Source organism: Mesoplodon mirus (assembly GCF_964341445.2).
Source record: "Mesoplodon mirus genome assembly, chromosome: 15".
Lineage (NCBI taxonomy): Eukaryota > Metazoa > Chordata > Mammalia > Artiodactyla > Ziphiidae > Mesoplodon > Mesoplodon mirus.
The window spans coordinates 18529471-18543988 of record NC_138991.1 but is presented as its reverse complement, the minus strand read 5'-3'; the positions used below and the strand labels follow the sequence as shown (position 1 = coordinate 18543988).

The window sequence follows — 14518 nt, the reverse complement described above, 5'->3', positions numbered from 1 at the left end:
ATGACTGAAAACAGCTCAGAATGCCAATTACTGCCTCCACAGATGTGCACGCACCTGGGGAGTCCAGCCTGGGATCCACTGCCCAACTCGAGGAACAACTCTCCAGAAAAGCTCCCGACCCAGGCCTTGTCGCGGGGCTCTGATCCTCTTCCCAGAAGTACGGCACTGAAAACGTGGACATTACCCCAGAGAGCTCATTTGCACACTTAATCCAACTTTTACTTAATGCCCATATTCGTTCGGCCTATATAGAGAGAGCTGAGTTGAGCACAGGTTTTTTAAGATATTGGTTAAGAGACTTCCCTGGTGGTCCAGTGGGTAAGATGCCGCGCTCCCAACGCAGAGGGCCCTGATTGGATCCCTGGTCGGGGAACTAGATCCTGCACATGTGCCACAACTAAGAGTTTGTGTGCTGCAACTAAGAAGGCTGCATGCCGCAACTAAGAAGTCCGCATGCTGCCACTAAAAGATCCCGCGTGCTGCAACGAAGATCCCGTGTGCTGCAACTAAGACCTGGCACAGCCAAAATAAATAAACAAATATTTTAAAAAATAGATATTGGTTAAAAGAAAAACACATACCCAAAACAAATGGTTTGGGTGCAGATATAGCCACCTGTAGACAGAATGTGAACTGTATCTCCTTGTCCTCAATCTCTTTAATCATATCATTAGCACCATCAAAACAAAGATTATACAAGTTTGTGACATTATCATAGTAAAAAATGAAACATTACATACTTATAAAATGAAAAAAGCGGAGTTTTAACAGATAATCTTATTAAAAGTGATTAAAAGCCAATGAAAATAATTTTCTTTTAATGTAGAGGGGCTTCAAATGAAACATACAATCACCAAATCCCACTTTCCAGGGAGATTTGCTTTTGACTGATACCTCTCTAACTCCAAATATGTTCATGCCTCTAGTTCTTTTTTTTTTAATTTTTATTTATTTATTTATTTATTGGCTGTGTTGGGTCTTCATTTCTGTGCGAGGGCTTTCTCCAGTTGCGGCGAGCAGGGCCCACTCTTCATCGTGGTGCGCGGGCCTCTCACTGTCGTGGCCTCTCCTGTTGCGGAGCACAGGCTCCAGATGCGCTGGCTCAGTAGTTGTGGCTCACGGGCTTAGTTGCTCCGCGGCATGTGGGATCTTCCCAGACCAGGGCTCGAACCCGTGTCCCCTGCATTGGCAGGCAGATTCTTAACCACTGCGCCACCAGGGAAGCCCCGCCTCTAGTTCTTTTTTTTTTTTTTTTTTTTTTTTTTTGCGGTATGCGGGCCTCTCACTGTTGTGGCCTCTCCCGTTGCGGAGCACAGGCTCCGGACGCGCAGGCCCAGCGGCCATGGCTCACGGGCCCAGCCGCTCCGCGGCATATGGGATCCTCCCAGACCGGGGCACGAACCCGTATCCCCTGCATCGGCAGGCGGACTCTCAACCACTGCGCCACCAGGGAGGCCCTCTAGTTCTTTATTTATCAACACTAAGCAATAGCTACTCACATCCTGATCCAAAAGTTGATGAATTTAGACCTCATATTATCTCCCCTATTACTCTACTCAAGTTTTTTGATGAATTCTTTTAGTTTAGGCTACCATGTTTTAAATTTGTATTAGTTCTTTCTTGTTTTCTGTTCCTTTTTCGTGATAACCCATTCCTGTTTGCAGACAAGACATCATCTTGAATCTGAGGATACTAACTTAAAATCTTTACAAGTCCTTTTCCTTGAATTGTTTCTTCTGAGGACAGTTGTCCTGGTCATTCCTCTTTTTCCTGCTTCTTTGCTGCTTTTCCTCTATGGTCTCGGGATCTTTGGTGGACTATTCCTATTTAAAATGAACGAGGTTGATAATGCAGGTGGCTGATGAGGCTCTCTGCTGCTGAGTAAGTCAGTTTCTCCAACAAGCCTCAGCCCTGAATGGGAGGCCTGGCCTGGGACTCTGCATGCACAGGTGGCTGCCCCTTTCTCTCCCTTTTAGGGGTACGGGCAGGGAAAAGCAGAGAAGCCTGGGCTCCTGTGTCCCCTTGTTGTGGATGTCAGTCTCCACTTGGAGCCTAGACCCTCTTCCAGAGCAAACTGCTCAATATCTTTAGAGTAACTGTCTGACTTCAGCCTGGAGCTGACAAATCATGCAGCTACTCTGACGATAGTCCCTTGATCAGCCACCTCCAGTTCTGGCCCTTCTCCAGGGCTGCCAGGGCCATTGTGAGGAGGAAGCACTTCTACCTCTGCTACAGACATACCTCCTGCATGTGCTCTGAGCTGGGACTCCCTCCACAGTATTCACCCATCAGTATGATACTATGAGCCTCCCTCATCCAGAAATTCATAACATCTTTTATCTTCGAAGAATTTATTCCCTTCTGTTCTTCCTGTCACTTCATTAAAGATCTGACGAAGAAGGGAAAATAAATGTATGCTCGGCCTACCGTTTTAAAACTAGAAATCCTGCAAAGAACATTTATTTAAATACCATTTTGCTTTAAGTCTTTTCTCATCTATTAATTCCTTTAATAACTAGCTCAATACTCACCTCTTTTAAGGAACTCCCTAGACCAGAACTGAAAGACTCTATTTTTTGTTTTTTTTTTCTCTTGGCCGCACCAGGTGGCTTGTGGGAGCTCAGTTCCCTGATCAGGGATAGAACCCAGGCCACGGCAGTGAAAGCCCAGAATCTTAACCACTAAGCCACCAGGGAACTCCCTAAATACTCTTAATCCTCTCAATCCTTTCAGCTAATTCTATACACACTTATACTAGGTTCTTTCATTTGTTTGTACTTTTGCCTGTTTTTGGAACACTTGCAAGGCTGTTTCTCTAACTTGAGAAAGTTCCCCAATGACAAGGCTCACAGATGAGCCTTGGTATCACCCCTGTGATGCCTTCCTTCCTCCACTATCCCATTCCCAATAAAAGTACTTATAAACAAAACAAGGCACACAGGAGGCAATAAATACATACTAGATAAATAAGTGAGAAGGTATTCGTCAAGCATTTTTGTTTAAGTAACTGTTTCCTTACAGACTGAGTAAAGGTCTACTATTCACCAGACCCTAATTCAGAAAGCCCTGGGAATTACAGAGTAAGCACTCCAGGAGCTCTTAGAAAAACAGGAATGGTGACTTAGTCCAAAGCTTTAGAGGTGGGTCTCTGACATTATCATTTAGATTTCTTCCCTACTTAACAGAAAGCCCAGTGGGTTCCAAGCAGAGGGTCTCTACTCAGAACTCATTCATGTCTTTATATTTGTCTTCTTTCTTCTAATAAATGATCAGAATATAAAAAGTCTCCCAACAGAAAGAATCTTGTCAACGGACACTCTTGAGCCTCCATAAAGATCTGCATGCTGAACAAAGACAGGTGATTGACCTTCGAACAGTGAGGGAGAGCTCAACTGGTTGAATTTTATTACCCCTCCTGCAACACAGTTATCAGCTGACTCGCTGCTCAAACTGATATAATCAGGTTTGGGGCTTACCTTTCTAGAAGCAACCCTCAAAGAAAAAAATCAGAAAATGTAAAACCTTCCTACCAGGATGTTATCAAACCCACCGAATTTGGGAGGAAGATCTGCTCTGGGTTGACAAACCCAAACAAATGGGGGTAAAAAGCTGAGGCACAGAAGTTGGGGCTAATGAGACCATTCATTTCTTTTCATCGTTTTGGTTTTTTCATTCCTAGCAGATGTTAGATAGCCCTCCACTTGGGCCAGCACACTGATTCACTTCTTGACTTTGAGAGAGAACATAAACCATTCTGACGTGTGGAAATTCCAAAACTTATGCTCTGCCCTCAACCAACAACATGGACACCAACACTCAAGACCCTGGCTTACAAAGGCAACCTCCAGCTCAGTCAGAGCGCCTGGCTCCCGGTTTGAGAGGGCAACCCAAAGGGCCACTGACCTACCTCCTGATGCCCTCACGCACACTGGAATGGCCCATCTTTCCTGCTCACCAAGCCGTGCTTTAATGCCGTGAAGCTGACTTTTACTAAAGGCCATTTCAAAAAAGAAATATGCAATTCACAGGCACATAGAAGCATTTGACGTAAAAAACTGTCGAGGACAGTATCCACTACGTCACATAATGTTCTCAACTGGTAAAAACTTGACTTCCCTGAGGAACTGGCCCAGTGTTTTTCTAATCTCAAAGCATTTTCCCAAAGCCCTAATCAACATTACCTGACCTCGCAAACCTGGGGGCTGCCTTCCTCTCTGAGCCCCTCGCTGCAGCTATGCGGGCCGTGGGTGTCCACATATGTACAGGTCTGTGCATGTGTTTGTAGGTGTACGTGTATTAGTGTATATCTTCTTATGCCAGCGGCCCCATCCTCTTCAGGAAAAGGTACTATAATTAAAAAGGAGTAAAAGCAAATAAACTATACTTGTGAATTTTAAATTTCAGAGTCAGGGAAATGACAGAGAGCCTAACTTGGCTTCCTGGAGGAGCCTTCTTGCTTTTTATATAATAAAGGAGTGAGCTAGGCTCATACTCCAAGATAGTTTGGAGGGAAAGGCAGAGAGGGTAGTTTTTTTTTTTTTAACATTTTTATTGGAGTGTAACTGCTTTACAATGGTGTGTTAGTTTCTGCTTTATAACAAAGTAAATCAGCTATACATATACATATATCCCCATAAGAGAGGGTAGTTTTGTTTTTGTTTTTTTTAAAGGCTTCTCCTACTTGAGTGTTTTTATCCGCTAAGCAGTAAGTGGATATTCGTCACTACTAATATCTGAAAAGGAACATCTGCTAGACTCTGTCATCTGTTTAGGAGGGGAACTGTGTTCAATTATCTATTTGCTGCCTCATATGCAAAGAGAAACAGTATAGGAAAAAGCTGGGGCCATCTTAGTCCTTGAGAGGATCCTATGGAGTGTGCAAACTAAAATCCTGTAGAAGAGGGGCCGTTTTCTACAAATAAAAAACCAATTTCTCTGACACTGGAATCGTCCCACTGTTATCCATTCCTGACCTTCCCTAGCAAAGTGAAAAGAGGCACAAAGTGGTGGAGAAAAAAGTGGGTTTTGGGCTTCCCTGGTGGCGCAGTGGTTGGGAGTCCGCCTGCCGATGCAGGGGACACGGGTTTGTGCCCCGGTCCGGGAAGATCCCACATGCCGTGGAGCGGCTGGGCCCGTGAGCCATGGCCGCTGAGCCTGCGTGTCCGGAGCCTGTGCTCCGCAATGGGAGAGGCCACAACAGTGAGAGGCCCGCGTACCGCAAAAAAAAAAAAAGAAAGAAAAAAAGTGGGTTTTATAGTCAGGTGAGGCTGGAGCCAAATCCTGACAGTGCCGCTCATTAGCTTGGTGCCCTGGACAAGTTACCTTGAAGTTTTCATTTCTAAAATTATAAAATTTATAAGAATAAAATATTTCATTATAACCACCTACTGTTATTTAACAATGGGATCTTATACGAATCTCATTTTCAGGGAGAAGAGCTCTATCCATTTGTTCTAAGAAAACAAATTATATATATAAAATATTTTAAAATAATATATAAACCATACACACACACACACACACACACACACACACACTCTCTCACACACCCCTTCTATGTGTCCAACAACCAACAAACCTCTCTGTTGATCAACCCCAGGGACATAAAAGACACAAAGCACGGTGGTCCTGACCTCAGGCACTTCACTTTTGTTGAGATGACAGGTCATACATACAAGAAAATACTGGTTTATGACTGAGAGACAGCCTATTGCAGAGGTTAGTGTATGAGACTGGGAATCAGGAGGTCTGCGTTTATGACACACCCTTGCAAACAAGTCACTTCTTTGTGGGTCTGTTTCCCTGGCTGCATGCAGCAGGGCTGGACTAGATCTCTTTTATTCTTCAAGGTCTAAAAGTCTTTGATTTGTGATACAAGTGAGGCCCCAAGGGCTGTGGAAATCCAGAGGGGGCATGCTAGCACAGGGTGTGGGAGCTCTGTGGAGGAACCGGGTGGGACGTGCACTCAGAGCTGAAGAACGGGAAGGGCTTGGGAGTCTGAGAGGAGGACAAAGGGCATCAAGCTGGAGAAGAGCGATCCAGGGGAGGGGGAGCCAAGTACCTTATTTAAGGCCTAAGGAGATGCATCTAGCCGGCCAGGTCTGCTGCCAGAGACCAGGAGGCAGGGAGAGGTCAGACCCCAAAGGGTTTGGATAACAGAAAAAAGAAGGAGTCTGGATTTTGTCCTGGGGGCAGTAGGAACAATCAGAAGTATCTAAGCAGGTGTAATTGTTGGAGGGAATCCCATCTCCCTGCCCTCCATGTTTTCAGGCTTCCCTACTCCCAAGGAGGGAACAATACCGGACGCATATTTTCGGCCCTTCTTAGAATTCCTCTCACTTCCCTGACCTTCTCTGACTGGGGACCTATGGGACTGGTGAGACTTGGGAAAAGGAATGAAGCACCCAGGGCCCAGGGTCCTCCCTCTGCTTCAGGGACGTGCCTGCAGTTCTGGTGGATAAACTCAACTGAGTAACAGGAAGCCCGATTCTGGCCACAAGCCAGTGCAAGTTCTTCAATCTGGCCCATCAATAATAAAGCTGATAACTCTATCTCCATCTCTGTTGACTATTTCCCAGCTGATCTGGAAAGGAGAGAGGGAAGAGGGGGTTTGACTGACCACCACCACCAGCTACAAACATAAGTAAGATAACAGCAGGGCTTCAGAAAGATTAGCCAGGTGGCAGCTGGCAAGATGGACTGAAGCAGGAAAAGACCAGAAGCCCTTAAATCAGCTGTGAAGCTCCTCCAATAATCCAAGCATCCAGCGAATCATCTGTAACCACGGAGTGTTATCCAGGGGCTACTCAATAAAGGCTCAAATCAAAACATGTACTTAAGCCAATCTGCAAGAGAGTAAATCAAAGAGCACAAAAAATAAGACTTAATTACCAACATATTTTTTATCAACTAATGTCCTTTCAGAACTAGAACTGCTTTTGCTGCCTAGTGGGACCATAAATTTAAGGAGCCAAAGCAATTTTATAAATATATAAAAGACAAGAAAGGCTCAGCAGTCCAGAACCCTATCTGGGCTACGTGGAAGAATTCCATGATGTTAACAGGTCAGTCTTACACAGCCCCCAAATCAAGGAAGGTTGAAAGCCTCGTGAAACTTGTCCACATTCGCAAAGAGATAACCAGCCCTATCTGTTAGCATCTTCTCAGAGTGTTTCTCCTGGATTTCTAAACCTCAAGAGGTTCTGCTGTCTTCTAAGTTGGCAGACTCAGAAGCACTTCTCCAACGCACTTATATTTTATACAACCTAGCTAGATCAAAATCATTTCCCTTAATATTGCTATGCATACATTTGACATCCAACCTTGTTTGTGAAATGCCTCTTCCTCATTGCCCCCAAATGGAATCTACGGCAACGTCTGTATACCCGTCACCTTGTTTCATATCCCACACAAAGTAAATACGAATTCCTTTAAGAAGAAGTTGATAAAATTGTAAGCACCAGAGACCAGTGGCTAAAGTGAGCCCTGATACCTATGACTTTCTACTGCCTCTAGACACAAACTAAACTCCTTATTAGAGCTGTCAGACCCTCCTCTAACGGCCCTAATTCTAAAACACCATCCTTGAGGATTCTTCGTTTCCTGTAATAACCAAAGCAAGTCACTCCACTAGCTCACGTCTGAATCTCCTTCTTCACACATGCTGCCACACTGAAGAACCTCTTCAACTTCTCCAAAATAATCTGGAAAGTTTTTGGCAGAAGATAGAAGAAACTCCACTCCACCCACATCAGACATCAGTGTGTGCGCACGAGGTTCACCCGGAACAGGGCCCATACGTTGCTCGTTAGTCAGACTCCTGATTTTACCTACTTCTTTTGACCTTCTGGTGAGGTTATTTTATGTCCATTCACTGTGAACTACATTCCTGGGATCCCACCCAAGTCTCTATGATAAACAAAAGGTAAAATCCCCTGCCAGGCAGAAGGGAGTGAATATTATAAGGCAGTTTTAACTTGGATTAGAAAATTATCCATCTGGTCCCAAAAACTGTCCTTCTGAAAATGAACCGAACCATAAAATAATTTCTGAGTAGCAGCACACGCCACCTAAAATGCTTTCTCTCTTTAAAATGGACTTCCTTTATGCCTGACCCTGTACAGGTCTGATGGCCCCATTACCTTATATTCTGTTAGCAATTGCATCAACCTCTGCATCTTTAATGGGTGCCCCTGGTCTATACTCTGCCTCTGCACTTACACTTTAGAAACTTAAATTCCTTAAATTCCCCTTAAATATACAGAGGTTATATATTTTTTATTTTCTACGTCCTCAAAAAGTTTAAATATAATATTCTCCACCAAGAATTTAGAAAGAGACGAAACGACGAACATTACATTTGTATACAGATGACAAATGTTTAACTCCCCGAATAAAGTGTATGGTTGGATCCTGATATGATCTACAGCCAGGGAACCCGACATCACCCCGGCAGCCAATCTGTCCCCACGCCCTCTGCTCTCTCTACAGGTCACTACGGTCTGTCTCCTCTGGTCTTGATGACTCACCGTTTCCTGAGCACCTGCTGACATGTCAGGCACCGTGTTAGATATCGAATGAGAGAAACAGACCAGGCGTGGGCCTGCACTAGAGAGCTCGCAGCCCAGGGGAGCCAGGCAGCCCTTTTCTGCCTGGAACTCTGCGCGCACCCACGGCTCTCCCAGACCCCAGCACTGTGCGCCCTCCTGACAGCTGCTCCTCTGCCAGCCTACACGGCGGCCGTTCCCCAAATCGCTGCCCTCCCCGTATCACACCTGTGACGCCCCTTCCCTGACACCCGGTGTGTGCTAACACACTTCACTTCTCCTTAATCCAAAGGGAATGGCAAGAAATTGCAGGCACGGTACTAATTAAGGAGGTGAGAAGGTGGTTTACTTTGGCTGAAAGTGGGGAAGTTATGTCCAGGGGGGCAGGAGTAAGGCCAAGGCCAGCCTCTCTGTGGAGGCAGAGCCCGGGGCTCGGGACGGGAAGAAAGGGACGCACCTGGCCTTCTTGGACTTCGTCCTGGCTGCAGAGTCAGGGCCGCTCCTCTTCTCTTTGGCCTCCTTGGGGCCCGAGGCCTCCCGGGGCTTCCGCACCTTCTTGGCCCCGTCCTTCAGCTTGGGCTCCTTGGGCTCCTTGGCCTTCCTGGGCTCCTTGGCCTTCCTGGGCTCCTTTGGCTCTCTAGGTTCACGCTTCCTCTTTGGCTTGGGCTCCCTGTCCTTGCTTCCCTTTGCTGCCCCTTCTTGCTCTCCTGGATCCTTTTTCTTCCGTTTCTTCTTCACGCCAGTGCCTCCTCCTCCACTGTCCTCCGTCCCGTTATGGGATGTCGTTTTCCTGGGGAAAAGGGTCTCAGCGTCCTCTTCAGCAGCGTGCAGGTCCTTCTGGGACAGACAGGGATGGGCAACATCTTCAGTTCTGTCCTCCTGATCAGTGCTGTGGTCAAACGGGGAGGGGGATTTGTAGTCAAAATTGACGGAGGCATCAGACATTGGGGAGTGATTCAGAACTTTTAAATTTGACAACTGCAAAAGAGAGAGAGACAAGCATATTACTCTTCCACTGCCAGCTTCTCACAAATAGGGGTATTAACTTTGAATGCATGGACTTGTTCAACACCTCCTGAGTGCCTGCGATGTGGCAGTTCCTCCCGTGCTAGGTCATGGGCACAGAGTGGCAAACAGGACACACATTATGTTTGCTTTTGCCCTTGTGGACTAAGTTGTTAGTATATTATGTAGGTAATTTGTATGTAAAAACCTGAAGGATTTCCATGTTACGTGCAGAAATCTGAAACACCTTTTTAAACTCCATTTCCAGAACTGGCAACAACAGTCTCCCACAAAATACCTTTAGATTCCGCTAGCAGACAGGAATCCTAGGCACACTGTTCTGACCCCGAGTGGCATTTATCATGCTGATATACAAGTTACTGTTCAAATGTATTCATGAATAAAGGTGATGTCACCAGGGTGATAAGGACGTGGGGTCAACCTCAACGTGTTGCTTTATTTCCCCAAATCTCTGCTCTCACATATCATCAAGCAGCATTAACATTCACCTGGTTTGACTGTCAATGAGAACATCTGGATCATTCAAAACTATACCTTTTATTTTTAACTAAAAATAGTGTTCTTCTGTATGATCATCTAACTCTGTCACCAGACTCAGCAGCAGATAACCTCTGACCACTTGCAAAAACCAGCTAACGTACGGGAGGATGCTTTACAGTGATACATGCCTTTAGAAAGAAAGTGTCACAGGTGTTGAAGGCAACGCTAAAAGAACATTTCAAAGCTGTTTTGGAGCACCACCAAATAAAAGTGAAGCCTCCTAACATGACAACTTTTAAGGAAACATCCCTTTGGAAGCAGAAGGTATATCTCATGTTTTCAGGCCTGGTGTCACAAAGTACATTTGTCATTTCATAACAAGGCTGGGGTTGCCAATAATCTGATAATAATGTGGGTGCTAGTTTCAGGGAACAAAGAAATAACTTAGGGAGAGACAAGCAGGCTTTCCAGGAAGATGGTTACAATCACCTTTGGATGATGGCTTAGGACCAGCCCCATTTGTGAGTAGCTTGCTCTCTTACCAAGGGGCCTGGCCTGTGCGGAAGGGCACAGACACTTGCCAGATGGTGTGGTTTCTCTCTGGCGTTCTGGTTACCAATCTCTGCTCAGACTTCCTGGCCCACCCTGGAGTTGACGGGGAGTGCAAAACTCAGCTGCATATTTCCCTGCTGTTCTTCCCAGTTCCCTTTCATAGTCTGATACTCCCAAACATAACACTGAGAATCTCAGGAGAAAACGATGAAAGAAAAGGAGGATTCTTTTGGATTTTTATCATAAATAAAGTCCAGTGTCATAAACAAGCCTAAATCCAGAGGGAACTGGTCATTCTGGCAGGACTCACTACTTGGGGGGGAACAAAAGGGAAAACAATTCAGTTTGACTACCTCATTGCTGATTCAGTGCTTAGGGCTTAGGAAAAAGAGGAGCTAAGTAAACTTAAAAGAAATTTAAATCAATAAAATACAAGAAAATGGTTTAGATGGTAAATTTTATAATTATGTGTTTTCTACCACAATAAAAAGACAAAAAAAGAAGGGAGGGAGGGAGGGAGGAAGGGAGGAAGGGAGGAAACAAGGAAGAGAGAAAGAGAGAAAGAAAGAGAAAGAGAGAAAGAAAGAGAGAAAGAAAGAGAAAAAGAGAGAAAGAAAGAAAGAAAGAGAAAGAAAGAGAGAAAAGAAAAGACAGCAAGAAACTCAACAGTACGGTAACAGGTACCCAGTTAAAGCTGGGATCCTATGACCGCATAACCATCCCTGGGATGTTACTTAATTATGTGCCAGGGACACTTGCCCCTCAAGGAATAAGTTTTTGCTTATCATGCAAGGGTGGACACACTAAAAAAGCAAGAGACACAGGTTTGTTTATTAAAGAGGCTTTAAAAGACAATACACTGAAGACCTAATTCCATCAAGGCAGCACTCTGTAGGTCAAAGTGAGACCCTCTCCTCAACTCATACCTCATGTCAAGGTCTCTCTTTTTGGGGCTCTCCAAAAAGCTGAGCAGGTAGCTCAGGCAGGTGTGGTGGTAACTGGATATTCAAGCATTAGGCAATAACAGTAACAGCAGCTAGCAGCTACTGGATAGACCTTGAATGGATATACTCAGAATTATGTAAAGCATGTTTCATGACATCTCTAATCTTTTCAACAATCCTATAAACTTAGCACCATGCTGCCTATTTTGTATATGGAGAAATGAATGATTATTGATGCTAAGTGATGTGCCCAAGGCCATACAACTAGTGAGCAGAGAAGCCTGGGTCTGAATCCTCCGGCCAAATGCTTGTTTCGTTGAGTGTTTCATGACATGTCAGGGAACCAGGCCACAAGACCAGCATGATGACATTTGGTTAGAAACGTTAAATGTGATGGTGTGCACAACCCATTTAGGAAAAGGTCAGGTAGTTCTTTATAAAACTAAACACATACCTACCTGATATCCCAGCAATTCTATTCCCAGGAATCCTAGAGTTGTCTAGTCCACTCCTCATTTTACAGATAAGATAATCTGTTTAGAGATTTAGAGGTTTAGAGAGAGAAAGCAATTTGTCGAGATATATTCCTAGGAAGTTGGTAGAGCTGGGACAAGGCGTGCAGCACAATCAGCCAGTGTTAAAAAGGAGGAAGTGGGCTTCCCTGGTGGCGCAGTGGTTGAGAGTCCGCCTGCCGATGCAGGGGACACGGGTTCGTGCCCCGGTCTGGGAGGATCCCACCTGCCACGGAGTGGCTGGGCCCTTGAGCCATGGCCGCTGAGCCTGCGCATCCTGAGCCTGTGCTCCGCAACGGGACAGGCCACAGCAGTGAGAGGCCCGCGTTCCGCAAAAAAAAAAAAAAAAAAAAAAGGGAGGAAGTGTTCCAAAAGGCAGATATTAGTAACAAAAATATGAAATTATAATCTCAAAAGTCAATAATCCACCAGAAATGTCTTTATTTTTAAGGCACCTTGTTGGGAGCCTGGAAAAGGTATCTGCTGAGGATTAAAATATGACAAAAAATATTTCTTCCATGTTTCTCAAGGTCAGTGGGGGAAAAGGTAAAGAGCCTAAATAAAGTCTTTGTTTCAACTTCTACTAAGAAGGGCATTAAATTACCATTTTGTAAATGGCCCTAAAAGGAACAGACTTCAGATGATGGACCACAGTAACAACATTTTACATTACACTGACAAGTTAAAGAGACGAGCATCTAGGAACACAAGGATAAAACTTAGAGAGACTGACTGATGAAACATGCAACAATGCTAACTCATAAACTGCCCTGATAGTAATAAAACACATTTCTTTGATTGAAGATCATCAACCTACAATATTCCTAGAAAAGACACTTAAAAATGTGAATCTAGATAAACAGGTTCTGGGTCAGTTGTAAAGGATTTAAGAACTAATGGAAAGATTACAGCCTAGGTCAATGGTTCCCAAACAGAGGTCCAAGGACAAACCTGGGTTATCCCCCTAAGAATCACTCAAGTACTTGAAAGTCAAGTTAGAATCTAAGAAAATCACCCAGGCTACAAAATGGATAGACCCTGGAAGACTTATGCTAAGTGGAAGGAGCCAAGCACAAAAGACCACATATTGTATAATTCCATTTACATGAAACACCCCAAACAGGCAAATCCATAGACAAAAAGTAGAGTAGAGGTTGCCAGGGGTTGAGGGAAAAAACAGAGTGACTTGGTGATGGGCATAAGGTTCTTTGGGGGATGATGAAATGTTCTGGAATCAGATAGTGGTGATCTTTACACAATCTTGTGAATATACTAAAACCACTGAATTGCATGTTTTAAAAGTGTGGATTTTACAGCATGTGAATTGTATCTCAATTTTTTTTTTTTTTTTTTTTTTTTTTTTTAGCTGTACGCGGGCCTCTCACTGCCGTGGCCTCTCCCGTTGCGGAGCACAGGCTCCGGACACACAGGCTCCGCGGCCATGGCTCGCGGGCCCAGCCGCTCCGCGGCATATGGGATCTTCCGGGATCGGGGCACGAACCCGTGTCCCCTGCATCGGCAGGCGGACTCTCAACCACTGCGCCACCAGGGAAGCCCTGTATCTCAATTTTTAAAAATTCAATGTAAGAATATACTGAAAAGGGTCCTCTCATATGTTGCTGGCAGGAGCATCAACTATTAAAAGATTTTTTACAGGGGAGAGTAGCAATAATACTAAAATTTTAATTTTGGATATGCTTTTAAAGTGAGCAATTTCTCTTTGAGAACATGAACTAAGGAAACATTTATATACTCCAAAGGTTGATGTATAAGAATATCTGATACAGAATTACTTTTAATAGAGTAAAAAACTATAAATACTCTATTTGTCGACCTTTAGGAAAATGCTTAAATTAACAGCACATCCATCATATAGAATACTACTACACAGCCATTGTTACACAGAGTTTTAGTTGACATTTAGTTGACATTTAGTTTACTTTCCACAACACATGGGAAAGTAAAAAAAGAAAACCTATGATCTAATCCCATTTTTGTTTTTTTAAGAAGGCTATATCAACATTAGCTTTTTAAAATAAATTTAGGACACATACCATCATTAGGTCTGGGGGATAAGATTGTGGGCAACTTTCACTTCTTTTTTCAAAACTTTCTCAAAGTTATTATTTGTTTGCCTTTACCTGTTTCCCATGATTAGAAGGTAAGCTTCATGAGACAGTGACTCTGTGGTGTTCCCCAAGATCTTTGTGGCTTATAGTAAAACTCAATCATATGATGATTGGATGAAATGAATATTTTCAATTTGAAAAAAGAAAAAATACATCTACAAAATTGTACTGTAAACAAAAATGACAACAAATACCTGTGTACAGAAGAAAGAATGGGAGAAAATAAACAAAATGTTAATCATTTGAGGCTGTGCAAATTTGGGTTTTTTAAATTTTATTAAATAGACATCTAAATTTTCAATAATGAGAATATTGCTTTCAAGATACTT

General features: G+C 44.0%; 1 protein-coding gene across 3 annotated transcripts in view; it reads right to left on the bottom strand.

Annotated features, from left to right (window-relative positions):
• The window catches only part of CHD6 (chromodomain helicase DNA binding protein 6), a 219925-nt gene that overhangs the window by 122593 nt on the left and 82814 nt on the right, over nucleotides 1–14518 (bottom strand). For all 3 annotated transcript variants that reach the window (XM_082645551.1, XM_082645553.1, XM_082645552.1), the window contains one exon: nucleotides 9004–9524. In XM_082645551.1, the coding sequence (XP_082501677.1) occupies nucleotides 9004–9524 (521 nt within the window). The remainder of the gene's footprint in view (nucleotides 1–9003; nucleotides 9525–14518) is intronic.